Here is a 19778-nt window from a genome sequence, read left to right as displayed (position 1 = left end):
GCTTCTGGCGAACCAGAGCAGCGCATGGAAACGCCTTTTACCTTCCCGCCGGAAGGTAAACCTTTACCTATTTATCTACTTGTACTTTGAGGTGCTTTCGAACTGCTAGGTTGGCAGGAGCAGGGACCGAGCAACAGGAGCTCACCCCGTTACGGGGATTCGAAACGCCAACCTTCTGATCGACAAGTCCTAGGCTCTGTGGTTTAACCCACAGTGCCACCTATAAATCCAATGTCTGCAGTCTGTAATACAATCCACACATTTAGCCAGTTTAGACAGACCAAATCATAATACAAATTCAAATCAGGTAATGCCAATCCACCTCTATTTTTACTATCCATTAATAATTTGTGTTTGATTCTTGGTTTTTTATACTGCCAAATGAATCTTGATAAATCTTTTTGCCATAGTTTAAAACAACCTATCCCTCCAATTACTGGTATCATTTGAAATAAGAACATCATTTTGGGAAGCATGTTCATTTTTACTACTGATACCACTGAATGATAATTTTAACCTATTCCAAATATCCAGATCCTTTTTAATTTCTTTCCAAATTTCCAAATTATTATCATTAAATAGATTAGTATTTTTGTTTGTCAACCAAATTCCCAGATATTTAGCCTTATTTACTATCTTTAGTCCTGAAATTGTTTGTAATTCTTCTTTTTCTTGTATAGACATATTCTTTGCTAACTTCTTCTTCTTTGGTGATCACTCGTAGCCGAGTAAGATTGTCTTCCATAAACACGGTTTTAACAATGAGTCCGTAGATGACTGTGGAGGCCAATTCTGGATCCACATGTGATTCCACAGTGGGGAGATTGGTTTCCGGGCAGGAGTTGATCACGGTGTGGATTTGCCAAGCATGCCTTCCTCTTAGCACGTTTCTCTCTTGCATCCTGAGTTCGAGTGTCTTCAAAGCCCAAGACCACTTTGGTAAAGGCTGTTCTCCAACTGGAGTGCTCGTAGGCCAGTGTTTCCCAGCTGTCAGTGTTTATACAGCATTTTTTTTAGATTTGCCTTGAGACAGTCTTTAAACCTCTCTTGTTGACCACCAGCATTACGCTTTCCATTTTTAAGTTCGGAATAAAGTAGTTGCTTTGGAAGATGATCATCAGGCATCCGCACAACATGACCAGTCCAACGAAGCTGATGTTGAAGAATCATTGCTTCAACGCTGGTGATCTTTGCTTCTTCCAGTACACTGATATTAGTTCGCCTTTCCAAATTCGAGGATTCTTTCTATTATTTTTGGTACACTTTCCTCCGGGTTTTCGGTAGTTAGTATCAGGTCATCCGCAGAAGTCTTTATCTTATGTGATTCCCCCCCACTGTTATACTTTTACATCTTGGTCTTTTCTTATAGCGATCGCTAGCAATTCTAGCACCATGATGAACAATAAGGGTGAAGGGGGCATCCTTCTCTGCTCCCCTTACTTATCTTAAATTCCTGTGTTATTTTGTTGTTCAATATCAGCTTTGCTCTCTGATCTCTATATATTGCCTAAATGCCCCTGTTGTAATTTCCCCCGAATCCCATAGCTTCTATTCTCCCCCCACCCACCCAATAAAAATCCAGGAGATGTTGTCAAAAGCCTTTTCGGCATCTACCAGCATCAGAATTGCTTTTTGGTCAGTTCTGGCTTCCAAATATTCTAAAATATCTATTATATTTCTCATATTATTGTACATATGCCTGCCTGGTAGAAAGCCAGCTTGATCCTTGTGTATAATTTCATTAAGTACTCTTTGTAATCTATTAGCCAGTATGTCAGTAAATATTTTGTAATCGTTATTTAATAATGATATAGGTTATAATTTTTGGTTGACGTTGGAACCGTTCCTTGTTTGGGTATCAAAGTGATGAAGGCTTCTTCCCATGATTTTGATATTTCCCCTTTTTAAAAAATTCCATTCATGACTGCTTTCATTGGTTCTGACAGTATATCTTCTAATTTCTTATAATATGCTGCAGATAAACCGTCTGTGCCTGGAGATTTCCCTGTCTTTGCTTTTGAAATTGATTGTTGCACCTCCATCATAGTTATTGGCAGATTTAATTGGTTGATTTTGTTCACTTGTTATAATTCTGTGCTAAAATTTTTTTTCATCTCTTCTCTTCTGCTTGATATAACTTCCAATAATATTTCTTTGGGTTCTTCTGTTATCTTTCCTTCTTGTATTAATTTCTCTATTATTCTCTCTTTTTGTTTTTTCTTTATTTGCCATGCAAGCAGTCTACCTGGCTTGTTAGCAAATTAACAAAAAAAGTCTTAATATTTTTATCTTTTGTTCTATTTCATAATTCAAAATCATGGAGAGCTGCATCTGTAATATCTTAATATTTTGTTTTGCTATTTCCTTCTTTGGATTTTTAACCAATTCATTTTCATTTTCTCTTACCTTCTTCAAGAGTTTCTCCATTTTCTGTTATCTCTCTCTTTGGATTATATTTTGTTGGATGAAGGAGCCTTGAATTACTGCCTCGCTTGCATCCCATCCCATATTTATATCAGTTCCCTGATTTAGATTGTTCTCAAAATATTCTTTTAGGGTCACCCTTGCCTTTCCCACTATTTTCTCATCATTTAGTAAATTTTCATTGATTCTCCGTCTTCTTATTTTTCTTCCTTCTTTTATTTTAACGTAATTGGATTATGATCTGATATTGTTTTTGAATGAATTTCCACTTTCCTAATCTTTAATCTTTTGATACCCAAATGGCATCGATTCTCCTCAATAATTATTTTTTATTATTTTTTACAATAGAGAGGGGCAGGGAAGTCTTTATGCATCAACTACGCGATGCTAAAATTAACAGGGCAATCCGCAATGCTATTTGGTGTATTGGTGGTCACTCCATCAAACACATGGACATTAAGGCTGACAGTCCAGATTTGTTCCTTCCTGATGGCATGCATTTGACCTCGACAGGGAATGACCTGTTGTTGTGGGACGTGAGGCAGGGTCTTGAAGGCTGGATTGCGGACATTAGTTAGGTTTTTTCAGCTGTAGGGATCTTGTGGCGAGACCGCAATTTCACGGTTTTAGGCCTTGGGTAGAATCCTTTAGTCCATCAACAGAATGGGAGGGTAGCGTAACACACCCCTCATGCAATGGTGTTAACAGGGCCTCTTTAGAGTCACTGACCATCAGCGCTTGGTGTATGATCAAACTCCCAGAACAGAAAGGGGGACAAGCTGCGTAAACGCACATTTTGCAGTGTCCCCCTAAATTCCTGTCTGTCCCTGCTTTGCCTCAGACCGCAACTGGGGGCTGAGAGGGATACATGCCCAATGCCTAAGCCAAGGTTTTCCTACATCTGAAATTAATAAAGTTGTGGCCTATTTTAATCCCATACCTGTTATGTACTGAAGTTCTCACCCTGGGCCAGCAGGGGGATACTGTAGATAGTTTTCACTCAGGTCCACGTCAGTTATTTTAGGCGGGAAACCCTGGGTTGTTGTTGCTACAATGTTGACAGCCGGCTGCCTATAAAAGCAGGCCAGCTGAGCTGTTTGCCGTTCAGTCTGTCCAGCTTACAAATAAAGAGCTGCTCTGGAGAAATCGCTGTGTCGTCTGCTATGTTCGCCCACAACTTAACACTGGCGACGAGGATGGGATCGATGGACATCAGAGCACAGCCAGATGCAGCCACCCTCTGAGCAGAGCTGAATCACTGAGCTGAATCACTGAGCGAAATCACTGAACAGAACCAATTCAGAGCTGACTGTTCTGGCTAGAGCACGGTGTTCCATCCATCGCCCTTCACGCCGGCATCGGAATCATGGCTTCACTTGTGCCTCTACCGCCGTTTGCGCCAGCCTCTGAATCATGGGACTCCTACCTCGCTCGGTTCGACTGCTACCTCCAAGCCAACGAGCTGACGCAAGTATCACAGGAGCGTAAGCGGGGCCTATTCCTCAGCCTCTGTGGGCCTGAGGTGTTTGAGACGGTCCGAGCATTGGTTGCACCTGAAGCAGTCCAGGCAACACCGTGGGACGCGATCCAAGAGAAGCTCCGCAACCACTACGCACCAAAGCCGTCCAAGATTGCTGCCCGCCATGCGTTCTATCACCGGAACCAGGCAGAGGGGGAGTCAATCAACAACTACACCACCGCCCTGCGACAGGCTGCAATGCACTGCGAGTTCCAAGACTTAGACGATGCCCTGATGGATCGAATCGTCTGCAGGGTCCGGGACATCCATCTGCAACGGCGTCTCCTTGCCAAGCCAGACCTCACGCTACAGAAAGCCATTGAGGAGGCTGTGGCCTCAGAAGCTGCTGAACGCTCCGCCCAGGAGATCCGCAAGTCCAGCAGCCCGCGTCTTGCTAGGAAGCCAGTTCCAGTGCATCATGAAGAGGCCAGCAGTGATGAGGCATCCTCCAGTGAAGACGATGACGTGCACCAGACAAAGCGGGAGTGCAGGAAGTTCCAACAGAAGTCCAAGGGCCAACCGGAATGTGCCGGCTGCGGAGGGAACCATTCCCGTGCCAAGTGTCGATTCAGAGACGCCATCTGTAGGAAGTGTTCCAGAAGGGGCCACATCGCTAAGGTCTGCCGATCGGCTCCGTCTGACACCCCTCCTTCACCGACTCGCAAGTTCAAGCCTTCACTCCAGTCTGCCAAGGAAAGCTGTTTCGCTCTCACCAACTGCCGCTGCCCGTCTGGAACCACAATTGGCCAAACCGACTCACCTACGCGATGCAAGCTGAGCGTCACGGTGCTCATTGAAGGAGCTCCATGTGACATGGAGATCGACACCGGGTCTGCCCTGTCCATCGTGTCTTGGAGCACCATCAAAAGACTGGTACCCAGAGTGTCCAAAAGGCAACTCGACTCTCACCGCGTACACCTGAGAGACTACCAGGGAAACGACATTCCCATGGTAGGCGTTGGCCGGTTCCGGATCGCCTTCAAGGATTTTTCGGGCCTGCTCCAGTTGGTGGTGGTCGAAGGTCAGCGGCCAAGCCTCCTAGGGCTAGACTGGTTTGATGCCCTCGGCCTGGAAGTCACTGGCATCAACTGCATCTCTAACGCAGAGACTGAGGGTCTGGTCAAAGACTTTGCCGAGGTTTTTGACGGCACTTTGGGGCAATATACACGTCGCCCCCATCAAGCTAAAGCCACGCCGGGTTCCCTTTGCTCTCAAGGCTAAGGTGGATGAACAACTGGACAAGCTGATCGCCCAAGGAGTTTTGGAGCCGGTTGACCACGCCAAGTGGGAAACCCCCATCGTCACGCCTGTCAAGCCATACGGGTCGGTGAGAATCTGCGCTGACTACAAGTGCACGATCAACAAGGCACTTCAGCAGCACGCTTATCCGGTTCCTGTTGTCCAGCACGTGCTGCATTCCCTGGGTGAGGGTAAGGTCTTTGCTAAGCTGGACCTTGCCCAAGCCTATCAACAACTGCCCGTCGGTGATGCCACTGCTGAAGCCCAGACGATCGTCACCCACCGAGGGGCATTCCGTTGCCGCCGGTTGCAGTTCGGGGTGAGTATGGCTCCTGGCATCTTCCAAAGCCTTATGGAGCGTCTCCTGCAAGGGCTTCTGGGCGTGGTACCATATTTTGATGACGTCTTGGTGTCCGCAGACTCACACCAGCAGCTGTTCGAGTGCCTCCGTGCCGTGCTGACCAGGTTCCAAGAGGCTGGGCTCAAGGTAAAGAGGGAGAAGTGCCAGATCGCCGTTCCACAGGTAGAGTTCCTGGGCTATCTTATCGACGCCTCCGGCCTTCACCCGACCACATCCAAGATCTGCGCTATCCAGTAGGCCCCCATCCCAAAGAACAAGATGGAGTTGCAGGCGTTCCTGGGGCTGCTGAACTTTTATAACATGTTCCTGCCCCACAAAGCCACGGTGGCTGAGCCTCTTCACCGACTCCTCAGCACAAAGACGCCTTGGTCCTGGGGTCATCAGGAGACGGCGGCCTTCAACGTGGTCAAGGCTCTCCTTTCATTGGACCGTGTGCTGGTACAGTACAGTGAATCCAAGCCGCTGGTCCTTGCCTGCGACGCCTCACCTTTTGGCATTGGCGCTGTCCTTAGTCACCGTTTTCCAGACGGAAGAGAAGCACCGCTCGCCTACTTTTCCAGGACGCTATCTCCGACGGAACAGAATTACAGCCAGCTCGACAAGGAGGCACTGGCACTTGTGGCTGGAGTGAAGAGGTTCCATGAATACCTCTATGGCAGGACTTTTGACCTCATCACTGACCACAAGCCGCTCCTGGGCCTCCTCGCCGGTGATCGTCCAACTCCACCGGTCCTCTTGCCACGCATGCTGCAATGGACTGTTTTCCTGGCTGCCTACCACTACCTGCTCATCCATCGCCCAGGGAAATCGATGGGCCATGCCGACGCCCTCGGCCGTTGCCCTCTTCCAGCGTTTGTGGAAGACCCGGCTCTAGCTTCATCGCTCCTCCTGATTGAGGATCTTCCGGCAGCGCCTGTATCGGCTGCCACTGTGGCCTCCACATCTGCCCAGGATCTCACCATCAGCTGGGTGCTCAACTGGGTGTGGAGGGGGTGGCCACAAGGGCCTTTTGCATCGGAGTTCCAGCCCTTCGCAACCAGACAACATGAACTATCGGCTCATCGCGGCTGTCTGCTGTGGGGAGACTGCGTCGTGATTCCCCAGGGACTCCGTCAATGCGTCCTGGAGGCTCTGCACGTTGGCCACCCGGGAATCGTCAAAATGAAGGCATTGGCTCGGTGTTACGTCTGGTGCCCTAACATGGACGATGCCATCACTGCCTGGGTGTCCGCCTGTCAAGCGTGCCAAGAGTCGAGGCCTGCACCACCGGCAGCTAAGGGACACACCTGGGAGACGCCAAAGACACCCTGGTCGAGGGTGCACATCGATCTGGCTGGCCCCTTTCACGGCCAGACCTTTATGGTAGTGGTGGACGCCTATTCCAAATGGCTGCACGGTCCAGGCGCGCCCTCCACCACTACCGAGGCCGTCATCCGGCTGCTGCGAGGCCTGTTTGCGACACATGGGTGTCCTGATGTCCTTGTCTCCGACAACGGACCGCAGTTCACGTCAGGCACTTTTGAGCGGTATCTTTTGGGACCGGGCATCCTCCATGCCCTAACGGCACCCTTTCATCCATCCAGCAACGAGCAAGCGGAGAGAATGGTGCGCTCGGCAAAAGAAGCAACTGGCGCGCCTGGACCGGGGAGACTGGCACGAGCGGGTCGCCAAATACTTGTTCGTGCAACACATCACCCCTCATGCGGCCACAGGGCGGAGTCCTGCTGAACTGCTTATGGGCCGCCGCCTCAGGTCACCGCTCGACCGGCTGCACCCGGACTTTGCTGTGGCCGAACACCCAGGCTGTGCCAACGCGCCACGGTCATTTGTTCCAGGAAACCAGGTCTTTGCCCGGAACTATGTGGGGGACATTCCTTGGGTGCCAGCCACAGTAGTGGGAGTCACTGGACCTCGCTCGTACCAGGTGGCACTCGAAGAGGGACGCTTGTGGCGCCGGCACATAGACCAGCTTAGGCGCAGGGTTGGGGACTTGGACACTACCGTGGTGCCCCGAACTGCGCTTGTGGCTCCAGAAGAGACACTTACAGATGGCGAGGCTCCACCTACACCTCCCTCACAAACTGCCAGCGTGGAGCCGAACCAAGCCGCTTCAGAGGGTCTGCCAGACTTACCACAGACTCAGACCACTCCACTTGCGGAGGCTCCACCCACAGCAGCGGATCCAGGGGATTTGGTTTCAACACCACCTAGGGTCGCACCACAGCCTCAGCAAGAATTGTGTGGCCCCCCGGACTTGGCTACCAGTCCCCGGCGGTCTGGTAGAGTTTCCAAGCGCCCAACTTATTTAAAGAACTATGTTGTTGGACATGTATCACTGTTGGTCTAAGTATGGGAAATGTAACCGATATGCTTTTGTGCCTAATTGAACCATTACGTGTAGTGCTGTATATAAGGAAACCGTTACGATTGTAACTAACGCCTTATCTCGGTGGGGAGGGGTGTTATGTACTGAAGTTCTCACCCTGGGCCAGCAGGGGGATACTGTAGATAGTTTTCACTCAGGTCCACGTCAGTTATTTTAGGCGGGAAACCCTGGGTTGTTGTTGCTACAATGTTGACAGCCAGCTGCCTATAAAAGCAGGCCGGCTGAGCTGTTTGCTGTTCAGTTCTGTCCAGCTTACAAATAAAGAGCTGCTCTGGAGAAATCGCTGTGTCGTCTGCTATGTTCGCCCACAACTTAACAATACCTATGCTGTACTGTGTCTTATTTATCTGGGCCTGGCACCTGGGGAGGAGGGTGTGCACACAAAAACTTATGAGGAAGGGTTGAGGAAGCTGGGTTTTCTAACCTGGAAAAGAGGAGACTGAGGGGAGATCTAATGGCCATCTTCATGTATCTTAAGGGTTGTCACATGGAAGAGGGAGCAAGCTTGTTTTCTCCTGCTCTAGAGGGTAGGACTCAAACCAGTGGCTTCTAGTTACAAGAAAGGAGATTTCAACTAAACATTCAGAAAAAACTTTCTGACAGTAAGAGCTGTTTGGCAGGAACGGTCGCCCTTGGCAGGTTGTAGACTTTCCTTCCTTGGTGCTTTTAAGCAGAGGTGGACTGGCCATCTGTCCTGGATGCTATAGTTGAGATTTGTGCATTGCAGGGGTTAGACTAGATGACCCTCAGGGTCCCTTCCAGCTCTACAATTCTGTGATCAAGTATTGCCACTTTGTTCAAAGCAAGGAATGTGGTGACATTTTCCTTATGTCAAGTTGAAATGTGCTGTTCCCCAATATGCCTCCTAACTACTGACCCTACAGGAAATAGCTTCTTGAAAACAATCTACAGCTTATCACAAGATGAATGGTATTTTGGGGCTTCCTCTTCTGAAGCAATGTGAGGGCATCTTTAAGGGACCATCTTCTCTATGATCACGGCTGTACTTTAATACTCTCATTAGAAGCTTCTGTCCAATGGCCCAAATGTTATCCGATTCCCTGCTAGGGGTTCAGCTCCCTCTGTCGTCTCTGACAGGTAAAGACTGTTGCTGGGAACCACAGGAGCAGGGATCACTCTTGTGCTGGAGTCCTGCTGGTGGGTTTCCTATGGGTGCCTGGTTGGGCACTGTGAGGACAGGCTGGACTAGAGGGGGCCCCATTGGCCTCATCTGGCAGCTGGGCTCTTACATCCTTAGGAAGGTTTTTGCTTTAGGGACTTTATTTGCAGACGAGGCCTTCTGCTGAATTTTGTTACCACCTTTTTCTTGTTTCTGCTGCTTAGTTTATTGAAGCTTTTTCACTCCTGTTAGGGATTTTTAAATGTTTCATTAGGCACTTTGCAAGTATTATTACAAGTAAAGGCCACTGCCTCAAATACAATAAATGTTTGTTTCCACCTCTAGCCCTACATAGAAGAAATTTGTGACAGCCTCAGAGGAAAAACCTTCCAAATGTTTCTAGAAAGGTATGAATCTGATTGCATGTTTGTCACATGGCCAGTTGCTGAAGGATTGGCATTGGGATGGCTAGTAGGAAGGAGCAGACACAAGCCATTTTGCAAACTGCATCCAGGTGCATTGAATGTGCTAGAATGGTAATGAGTCTGTGCCTTTAAGAGTCTGTGCCTTGTACATGGACCTGCCCACTCTTCTAGTCTAAGCAGAAGGCAGCTATCTTCCTTCCATTCAGCTTCAAAGTCTACTCTCCTGATGTTTCCTCTGATCATGGAAGGTGTTCTTCACTCTGCTGTGCTTGGCAATTAGATACGCTTTGCAGGAGCTGAGCTGGATTTTCACTCAGCAAGCATTTTATAATGTGGCTCAGCTCTTCTGCAAGATTTACAGCTGATTTTATCTACTTGGTTAATTAAGTTGCTTTATTTTCATTTTCTATTTTTATTAGTAAATAAAAAGAGCTGCAAATCTTGCAGAAGAGCTGAGCCGCATTACGAAATTCTTTGCAGTGCAGCAAACCCAGCTCAGCCGCTGCAAAACAACATAAGTAGTAGTATGAAAATGTTCTCATTAGAGTTTTACTGTTTTTAATAAACAGGAAAGCAGCAGGGACATGCCTAGTTAGGGAAAGCTTTGGTGAGCAAATGGCTTGGCAGAGCTATCTAAGAAAGAGTTCCAACATGCAGGTGCTGCTGCTGAACAGCACACCACATGCCTGGTTCTGGTTGCTAGCTGAGACAATTTTGTTGAACCTGAGCTGTGTTGATAGATTCCAGTGATGGCCAAACTTGGCCCTCCAGCTGTTTTGGGACTACAATTCCCATCATCCCTAGCTAACAGGACCAGTGGTCAGGGATAATGGGAATTGTAGTCCCAAAACAGCTGGAGGGCCAAGTTTGGCCATCACTGGATTAGACCTAAGGTCTTGCAAAATGAGCTTCTGAGTACTGGCCCTCGGTGTGCTGGAAGGTAGATGCTAAAAGATCCTTTCCTATGTTCTTAATTCTGTTTGCTTTAACAAAAGGACTTGCACCTCAGAGATTTTACTCCCAAATGTAGCAGATGAAATCACTAAATTATATATGAGAACAAAGATCATTATACAATGTGATCTTTCAGGGGTCTACTTTGGAAATAAACAGTCATTTAACTTTTAGAAAAAAACAAAATTCCCTGGCAGCATATGATAATGACACCTATGTGATTCCTTAATTATTTTATAGAGCTCTAAAATGCAGAGATTAATTACTTTTCTCAGGATATGATTGGAGATTTTTTAAATTTTAAAAAAAAATACGATTGAGTCTTACAGAAATAAGAAATATGGAGGCATTTTTACTGGAATGTTGTCAGAAGCATCATAAACCATGTATTGCTATAGAACTGTATTTAATTAACATCTGTTCACTGAAGGTTTGCTCTTCAACAGAGCTTTAAAAATGTTAAATATAGTTTTTACTTTTCATAAATCATCAAGTGCACAGTTTTCATCACCGTAATGCACATTCTTTTTTCTTTCTTTTCTTCTCTTTTGCAGTGATAAGTTTACTAGATTTTGTCAGTGGAAAAATGTAGAGCTAAACATTCATGTAAGTAATTGCAGGGGTGGGTGGGTGCATTTTCTAAAAATAGGGGCAGGGATGAGGTGGATCTGGAGCACTGCCTAGTTTCTGGGGGACCTCCAAGCAATTTGTGAAATTCTTTCAGAGAACACTGGGCTTATATGTATTTTGATATGAGCAAGACAAAGGCACTTGTCTTGAGCAGGAACACATTTTTGTTTTATGTTTACAGTATGTTAATAGATAACAGCCCGGTGATGAAACACATACACCTATAGTGACTGAGTGGGGGATATAGAAAATTGAGTAGAGGAAGGCATTGCAATGTCAACTTTTTTCTCAAAAGGAAGGAAGTCTAATTTATTTCAAGAGACTTACTTTTGAGTGCCCCCATGAATAAGCAGACTATCTTTCTCCACCCAGCTTCAGGCTAGCAGCAACAACAATCTTCCCCTGTCCCTGCCCCGCCCCCCACCTCTGGGAAGCCCCCCTCTCAAATCCCAGATGGGGATGGTCAGCATTCACTCTGCTGTTTACTTAACAACACTGAGATTGGGTGTTCTTAGCAAAAGCAGCTTTTCTGTTTTTGCTTTTAGAACATTGCCTTCACAGTTTGCTTTCTAACTTTGATTGATTTATGTTCCACCCTTTGTCCCAAAAAGGCCACCTGTATTTCTTTATAGATGAGTCTGGGGGTCCTGCTGGCGCAAGGCCCAGTACAAAGGTTGGCATTCTGGGTTCTGCATGATGTGGTTTCTCCATGGTGAAGAAAGGCACTTGGCACATGCTCAGAGGCAGCCTGTTGCTTCAAGTGCGCAATGAAAGCATTCTGAGATTTTGAGACTATCCTTGACAGTTTGATTTAAGCTCTGCTTTGGACTTATTTCATAGAATCAGAATCGTAGAGTTGGAAGGGACCCTGAGGATCATCCAGTCCAACCCCCTTCAATGCAGGAATATGCAGCTATCCCACACGAGGATCAAACCTTAGTGCTATTAGCACCAAGCTCTAATTAGCTGACTTTGTCTCAAGGTTTCATTTGGAGCACTTATTCTGCAGGCCCCTAGTTTAAATGAACATTCCTCAGTAGTGCCCTCACATTTGCCCTGAAACCCACAAAATCTCTTCTGCCTTCAATTCCTTATAATTTGGGCATTGTCTCCTTTCATGTGTCCCCTATTGATTCCCTGATTTCCAGAGTGCACCACTGCTTTGCAAGGAATAGGATTCCATTTCATCCTTAAATTGCACCAAATCCATGAAAAGCAAAAGGAGCCAACCAGTTTGTTGTGACACATTAGCCTGAGTTGTTTTTGGAGGCAGGTGGGTGCTTGCAAGGAGGCATGTGTGCTGGTCAGCACAAGCAAATGTTCATTTTCACCTCTTCCATCCCCAGCTGACCATGAATGACTTCAGTGTCCACCGGATCATCGGGCGAGGGGGTTTCGGAGAAGTTTATGGCTGCCGGAAAGCAGACACAGGGAAGATGTAAGTAACTTTGTTTATATTTGTAATGCATCCATATAAAATCCCCAAGTAACAGAACAATCAACGTGAGGGGCATTGCAGTGCTGTGTGTTTAATTGCTGTGGTTCTCCACTTTGGCTGCTAAGTGGGATGCCCTTTCCACCTGAAAAAGCCAGCAGCAAGGTGTGTCTGAGGAGTGGGGAGTGATGACCCATTGAAGCTTCATTGGCCCCCAGTGGGCTTATCACATTTTAACTGAGGTACAGTTGACATGCTTTTATCCACTGCTTTATTCATCTAAACAATTTCCTTCTAAATTGTGCCAGTGAATGCTATTTTCACCCTTAACCCAGTGTATGGGTGCAGCATATCTATATGTGAATGTCAAGTTTTGTCTGAGCAGGTACCCCCACCCCAAACTGTCCTTGCTGCTTAGGCAGTCTGGATTTTGCTATGGGCTCTGGTCCCTTTCCAAAGGGGCTGGATCACCTCTTGCAAAATGCATTTCTGTTTTCCAGACTGTTGTTGGGCGAGAACAATGGCCTCTTGAGAAAGCATCCCTTAGGTGATGAGAATTACACCAGATTGGGGAAGGCTACTGTAGCGTGACATAAGCCAAAACTCACAAGCAATAGAGGTGGGATAATTGAAGCAGAGGAATTGTAACTCAGTGGAGCAGCATCTCTTCTTGTGGGACCAGAAAGGTGGACCTTGCCTATGGCAGCATTCCCTGAACCTCCTCCTGAACTCCCAGTTTACTTACTTTTCTGCCTTCAAACTACCAGTTGAAAATGATGAAAATTGAATGCTCTGTTAAAGCCCCTTTCTCAACAAGTTACAATTTTCAGGTATGCAATGAAATGCTTGGATAAGAAGAGAATCAAGATGAAGCAAGGGGAGACTTTAGCCTTGAATGAAAGGATCATGCTGTCGCTCGTCAGTACAGGTGTAAGTATGTTCTGACTCTTTGCTCATTCTCTTAACAACAACAACAACAACAACAACAACAACAACAACAACAATAATAATAATATTGGGAAATTCCACCACAGGGCAGACTGGGTGTTGCATGCTTGTAATTTTTACATTTGTATTTGTTGCTTTAACAGTGGCATTTTGGTTTTACTGTAACTCACTCTAGGATCACTACCCAATGAGGTTTAGGATATAAATTCAACCAGTGGATTCCTGGAGGTATTCTGCAGCCATATAAACAAATGCTCCCTTGTGTTGTGAGTTGTCACTGCCAAAATAGGGGTCAACCTTCAGCTGAAAGATACCAGCAGGTGCTTTCCAGAGGCCCTTGAATTTGGGTTGGTGACTAAATGGATGAACAGAACAAGACATGAAAGTATGAGGAAGTCCTTGTCATGTTAAGCCAAAGTCAGTCTGGCTACAATAGTCTGTTGTGTGGCCACATTTGAATCGTGGTTTACAGCAGTCTTCCCCAACCTGAAGCCCCAGATACTAGTGGGCTCCAACTCTCAATGCCAGCGCCGGCCTGCCCATGCGGTGGGCCAAAGCAGCTGCCTTGGGTGGCAGAACATCAGGAGTGGTACCTTCCACCGAGAGCTGTGTGAGCATTCATTTGCCCCATGAGATCTCACCAGAACTAGCCATCATTGCTTTGCAGTCACTGCCGCATCACCCAGGTAAAGGAGGGATTGGCAGGGCAGCCCCTTCCCATTTTGCCTCAGGCGGTGAAACAGGATGCGCTCTCCTGCCCACTGCCCTTGACCTCTGGCTTTTGGGACTGATGGGCATTGGAGTTCAACAGCATCTGGAGGGCATAAACTGCCCTGAGACCTCCCGGTATAGGGCGGTATATAAATAACAACAACAACAACAACAACAACAACAACAACAACAACAACAACAATGTGCCTGATGCTCAGCTTTGGCCAGCCTGTCTCAAGCAAGGATATTATAGAGCTGGAAGAAGTACAGAAAATGGCAACCGAAATGGTTGTTGGAGCAGGAACACCTTCCTGATGCAAAAAAGCTAAAGCACTTAAGGAAAAAGGTTCCTGAGGAAGGTCATTAAGGAGGTTTGTGAAAGTAGGCATGGGGTAAAGAAAGTGGAAAGCTTTTCTCTGTCCCCCAAGAGGTCATCCAAAAAGTAGTTTGGTGGGAGATTCAGGAGGAAATGAAGAAAGACAGCACCTAATAAATTTGTGGAATTGATTGTCATGAGTTGTGGTGATGGCCACCAGCGTACATCAGAGTCCTGCAGCTGGATCAGACCAAAGGCCCATCTAGGCCTATCTTCCCAGGAGTCACCCACATGCCTCCAAGAAGTGTGCAGGCAACACATAACTGCAACAGCATCCCCCTTATTTGTTCTCCCCAGCACTTGGGACCCAGAGACTTCCCACCTGGAACTGGAGCTTCCCACCCATACTGGAGGTAAGATGCTGCCACCAGGCAGCCTTATCCTCCTCTGTGGATTTGCCTTGCACCCCTTTCAAAACTATCTAAGTTGGTGGCTTTGGGGAAGGGCTGCACGTAGCTCAGTGGCAGAGGGAATCTGATTTGGACACAAATCCCAGCCCCTTGAATTTCCAGAGCTGAGGTAGTGCTGGGAATGATTCCTACCTGAAATCCTGGCCAATCATCGTTAACAGTACTGAGCTCACTGGACCAATCATTTGACTTGGTATAAGGCAAATTCCAGCACAGCCAGCACCACACTATGTAGTAGCTTAGATGACTTTAGGCCAATCTATGAAATGCTGTCCATATGGAACCTCCCTACCCAGAGGCAGTGTGTTTCTGCACACCAGTGGCCAGGGAGTTGCTTTCTGACCTTGCTTGTGGGCTTCGTGGAGGCATCTGAAATACCTGGAGGACTATCACATGGAAGACGGAACAAGCTTGTTTTCTGCTGCTCCAGGAGGTAGGACTTGAACCAATGGATTCAAATTAGAAGAGAGGAGATTCCGACTGAACATTAGGAAGAACGTTCTGATGCTAAGAGCCGTTTTGACAGTGGAACCGATTCTCTTGGAAGTTGGTGGACTCTCCTTCTTTGGAGATTTTTAAACAAAGGTTGGATGTCCTCCTGTAAGATTCTTTAGCTGTGATTTCTGCATTGCATGGAGTTAGTCTCGATGACCCTTCCAACTTTGAAGTTTTATGACATTATGATCCTGTTGCTTTGATCCAGCAGGACTCTTCTTCAACCCCTCAGTGCTATCATAAAGGACTTTATACACTGAATGACTCTACAGCCATGATATGCAGCAGCGGATAGAGATCTTTCCATTTATCTTCAGGATCCAGTTGGCTTACCAGCATTTGGAGAGGCGAATTTCTTGTTTTATATCAGCTCCGTCCTTTCCTGTGGTTGTGACCCAGTGTTTCTCCTGTCACATAACAAAGCTAAAAAGATACACATGTCAAGTGCACACACAGCACAAAATTCTCCTTTCTGGGCTGATTAGGAAACACACATCAAAGTGGCAGCATCTTCAGAGAAAAATAACCTTGTTACGTCAAGCCAAAAGTAGCTCTGATTGCCATAGTTACTGGGGATGCTGGCAGAGAAGTTGATTATTATTTTTTTGTTCTCAGTGACTCTGTTCCAAATGAATTCACAATTTCCTGATCTATAAAAATGAGTCTGCTGGAAAATGAAACTAGGATAGTGAATAAGAACGTAAGAAGAGCCCTGTAGCTGGATCAGGCCAAAGGGGGCCCATCTAGTCAAGCATCCTGGTTTGTTTTTTAAAGTCAATCCTTTATTAGGCATAGCAAACCACACATTATCAAACAAACACCGTATACAAATTGTGCAAAACACGAGATCCCGCATCCTGTTCTCGCAGAGGCCACCCAGATACTTCTTCTGGGAAGCCTGCAAGTGGGACACAAGTGCAGCAGCAGCAGCCTCCCCACTGGTGGTTCTTTGCAACTGGTATACAGAGAGAGGCATGCTGGCTCTGACAGTGGATGAAGAATGCCATCATGTGGGGGTTGAATATGGCAAAGCAAATAGCATCCCAAGGGAAGGAGTGGACCTTACTGGGATCCCCAGGGCCTGGTTTCCTCCAGATGGCCTAAGGACTGAAATGGCCCGACTGTCCTTTGAGCTTTTGCAGGCAAAAAAGAAAAGGAAAAAAGAGCACTTCAGCCAGAGGTGTGTGCGCCCTGTAGCAAGGCTCTAAGTGTCCATGTGGTGAGAGTCTATCATTTGCTTTGTCACCCTCCTTAAGAACTATGAGGGCAGCTTCCTGGTGGCAAGAGGCAGCCTTTGACCATTTTATGTGAGAGCACACTCTTGTATGGTTGCCAAAGCTGCTTTGCCACTGCTTGATAGAATGTACCGTATTTTTGCTCCATAAGATGCACCTGACCATAAGACGCACCTAGTTTTTAGAGGAGGAAAACAATAAAAAATCTATTCTGAACAAAACAGTGGATGTATGATTTTTGTGGTTCATGCTGTGGCCACAGACATGTGATATGATGGTGAGTTTGGGGTAGCCCAATGCAAAAATCCTGAGAATCCATGGGGATCCGTGCTTTGTAACCATGTTTTTGTGCCATTGCAGCCCCACGAAACAGTGAGTGCGTGGTTTTTTTGGTGCAGGCTGTAGCCATCGACATGCTTTGTGATCTGATGGTGAATTTGGGCTGACCCAATGTAAAAATTCTGAGGATCCATGCGGATCCGTGCTTTGTAACCACATTTTTGCACCATTGCAGCTCCAGGAAACAGTGGATGCATGATTTTGGGGTGACCCAATGTAAAAATCTTGTGGATCCATGGGCTTTTACCTCCACTAGCGTCCCTTATCTCTCTCCCGATCCTACCAATCAGCTGCTTCCTCTCCCTCTTGTTTGCCTTAGTGTCTTTTTCTTAGCTGGAGCAGTTTTTTGCTCCTCCTTTTCTTCTAATTTCTCTCCTCATTTATTTAGTCTTCCTGTCTCCTCTCCTTGTAAGTTTGCTGTATTTACCTCCCCCCTCCCAGGCAGCCTCCTTTCTTGCTAGCGTCCCTTATCTCGCTACCAATCACTTGATCGCTTGCAATCAGCGGCTTTGTTTCAACACCCACTTCCCTCTTTCAAAAAAAGAAGAAGCATGATCTGCTTTTTGCCCCTGGGCAATTCGGCTCCAGGGACCACGCATCCGCTCCATAAGACGCACAGACATTTCCCCTTACTTTTTAGGAAGAAAAAAGTGCGTCTTATGGAGCGAAAAATACGGTATGTAATGATTTTGTATGTATGTGTTCATTATGTATGTATGTATGTATGTATGTATGTATGTATTGCATTTCTATCCCACCTTTTCCTCCAAGGAGCTTCAAGCTGGCATACATGGTTCCCCCCCACTCCTTTCATCCCAAGAACCCTGTAAGGTAGATAGCTGTGTTGGTCTGACACAGTCGAAATAAATCAAAAAAATTTCCAGTAGCACTTTAGAGACCAACTAAGTTTGTTCTTGGTATAAGCTTTCGTGTGCATGCACACTTCTTCAGATACACTGAAACAGAAGTCACTAGACCCTTATATATAGTGGGGTGGGGGTTTTCTCAGAAGGGTCGTAGGAGATGGGTGATTGACTCAATGGGTATGATAAACCTGTTGACGACTGTTAATGACTGCAATTAGTGCTACAGGAAAAAGCAAGGGATAGTATGCAGATGAAACAAAAAATAGCTTTAGCATATGTCATGAGACAAGAATCCAATAGTTTTCAGTTAATTAATAAGTTGTAATTCAGCAACTTCTCTTTCAAGTCTATTTCTGAAATTCACTTTTTGTGTGTTGTACAAAATGTTCATGTTTTATTTGATTCCCCTCACCCCACCTTACTATGGTGTAACATGTTTATGTCTGTGTTTTTAAGTGCAAGTTGTTGGGAAACTAATAAATTGAAGAAACAATAATGATATTGACCTTGGCTGGGGTGTCTTCCTTTGCAATGCTTTAGAGCCAGTCTGTGCCCTCCAGATGCTCTGACTGGCTCCTGGGGTCATGCCATGTATTGTTTAGTGGCTCAGCTCCTTTGCCAGGCCTGCCAGCCTTTGTTCAGCTCCTCTCTCCTGACTTTCATTCCCCTGTCCATGCAGTGGGGCTTATCTGAGCAAGCCGAGAAATAAGTCCAGGACCCACCAGGTGCCTTGTCACAGGCTCCTCTGTGCCTCACGATGCTGGTGAAGGGGTGGGGGGAGCCCAACATCTGGGACTCAGTTGCCAAATATATCACTCCTTGGAAAGCAAACTACTTTGTCAGCTGCAGCAAATCAGAGAAGGAGAGGTTTGCAATGGGGTGATTTGACCAAAGGAGGAAAGAAAGAGAAAAAATATTGAATGGTGGAGAGAAGTCTTTGTGTGCACAGATGAAGCACTACCCGCCCCCCAGCCCAGCAAAGAGGTCCCAGAGAAGGCCTGCTGAGTGAAACAAATGAGGTTTGTGGGCAGATGGGCCTACTGTCACTTTGGTACCCTAATTCATAGCACGTTATTTATCTGGGCCGGAAACTTAGGAAGCTGCCTGATACTGTCAGGCCATTGACCCATTCAGCTCAGTGTTTGCCACTCTGGCAGCAGCGTTCCAGGTCTCTCTCAACCCTATCTGGAGATTCCAGGGAAAGGTTCAGAAAGGGGCAACAGGAATCATCAAGGGGATGGAGCATCTCCACTGTGTGCAAAAGTTGCAGCATTTGGGACTTTTTAGTTTAGAGAAGAGCTGAGTAAGAAGAGACAGTGGATACAGAAAAGTTTTTCTCCTTCTCTTATAACACTAGAACTCAGGGACATCCAATGAAGCAGATTATTGGAAGATTCAGGGCAGCTCTGAAAAAGTACTCACTCCCACAGGAGTCAGAGGTGGCCACCAACTTGGATGGCTTTGAAAGAGCATTAGATACATTCATGGAGGAGGAGGAGGAGGAGGCTATCAATGGCTAGTAGCCGTGGTGGCCATGCTGGGCCTCCACTGGTTGAAGCAGTAATGCTTCTGATATCAAATGATGGGAACTGTAGGAGGGGAGGGTGCCCTTGTGTTTGGGTCCTGCTTGCGGGCTTCCTATTAGGGCATCTGATCGGCCACTATGAGATCAAGATGCTGGCCTACATGGGCCATTGGACCGATCCAACAGCCAGGCTCTTCTGATGTTCTCTGCCACTGAGTCCTTCCTGTAAGGGATCCATTGAGTTTCAGGAGAGTTATGATCTTATATAGGAGTACACAAGCCCTTCAGAGAAACTTCAGACCTGCTACCTATATTTGTATTGGGAAGTTGAGGGAATGTGTGGAGACTTTTACTTTATGCTTCATTTATATTTCTGTCCC

The 19778-nt window shown here is 46.6% G+C and overlaps 1 protein-coding gene across 4 annotated transcripts in view; it reads left to right on the top strand.

The window, feature by feature from the left end:
• LOC128400774 (beta-adrenergic receptor kinase 2) overlaps positions 1-19778 on the top strand; it is a 146036-nt gene that overhangs the window by 90269 nt on the left and 35989 nt on the right. For all 4 annotated transcript variants that reach the window (XM_053363252.1, XM_053363254.1, XM_053363253.1 and 1 more), the window contains exons 6-9: positions 9395-9456; positions 10983-11034; positions 12405-12496; positions 13324-13423. In XM_053363252.1, the coding sequence (XP_053219227.1) occupies positions 9395-9456; positions 10983-11034; positions 12405-12496; positions 13324-13423 (306 nt within the window). The remainder of the gene's footprint in view (positions 1-9394; positions 9457-10982; positions 11035-12404; positions 12497-13323; positions 13424-19778) is intronic.

This window comes from Podarcis raffonei, chromosome 13 (assembly GCF_027172205.1).
Source record: "Podarcis raffonei isolate rPodRaf1 chromosome 13, rPodRaf1.pri, whole genome shotgun sequence".
Lineage (NCBI taxonomy): Eukaryota > Metazoa > Chordata > Lepidosauria > Squamata > Lacertidae > Podarcis > Podarcis raffonei.
The sequence above is the reverse complement of the archived record's forward strand: the minus strand, read 5'-3'. Positions and strand labels throughout refer to the sequence as shown.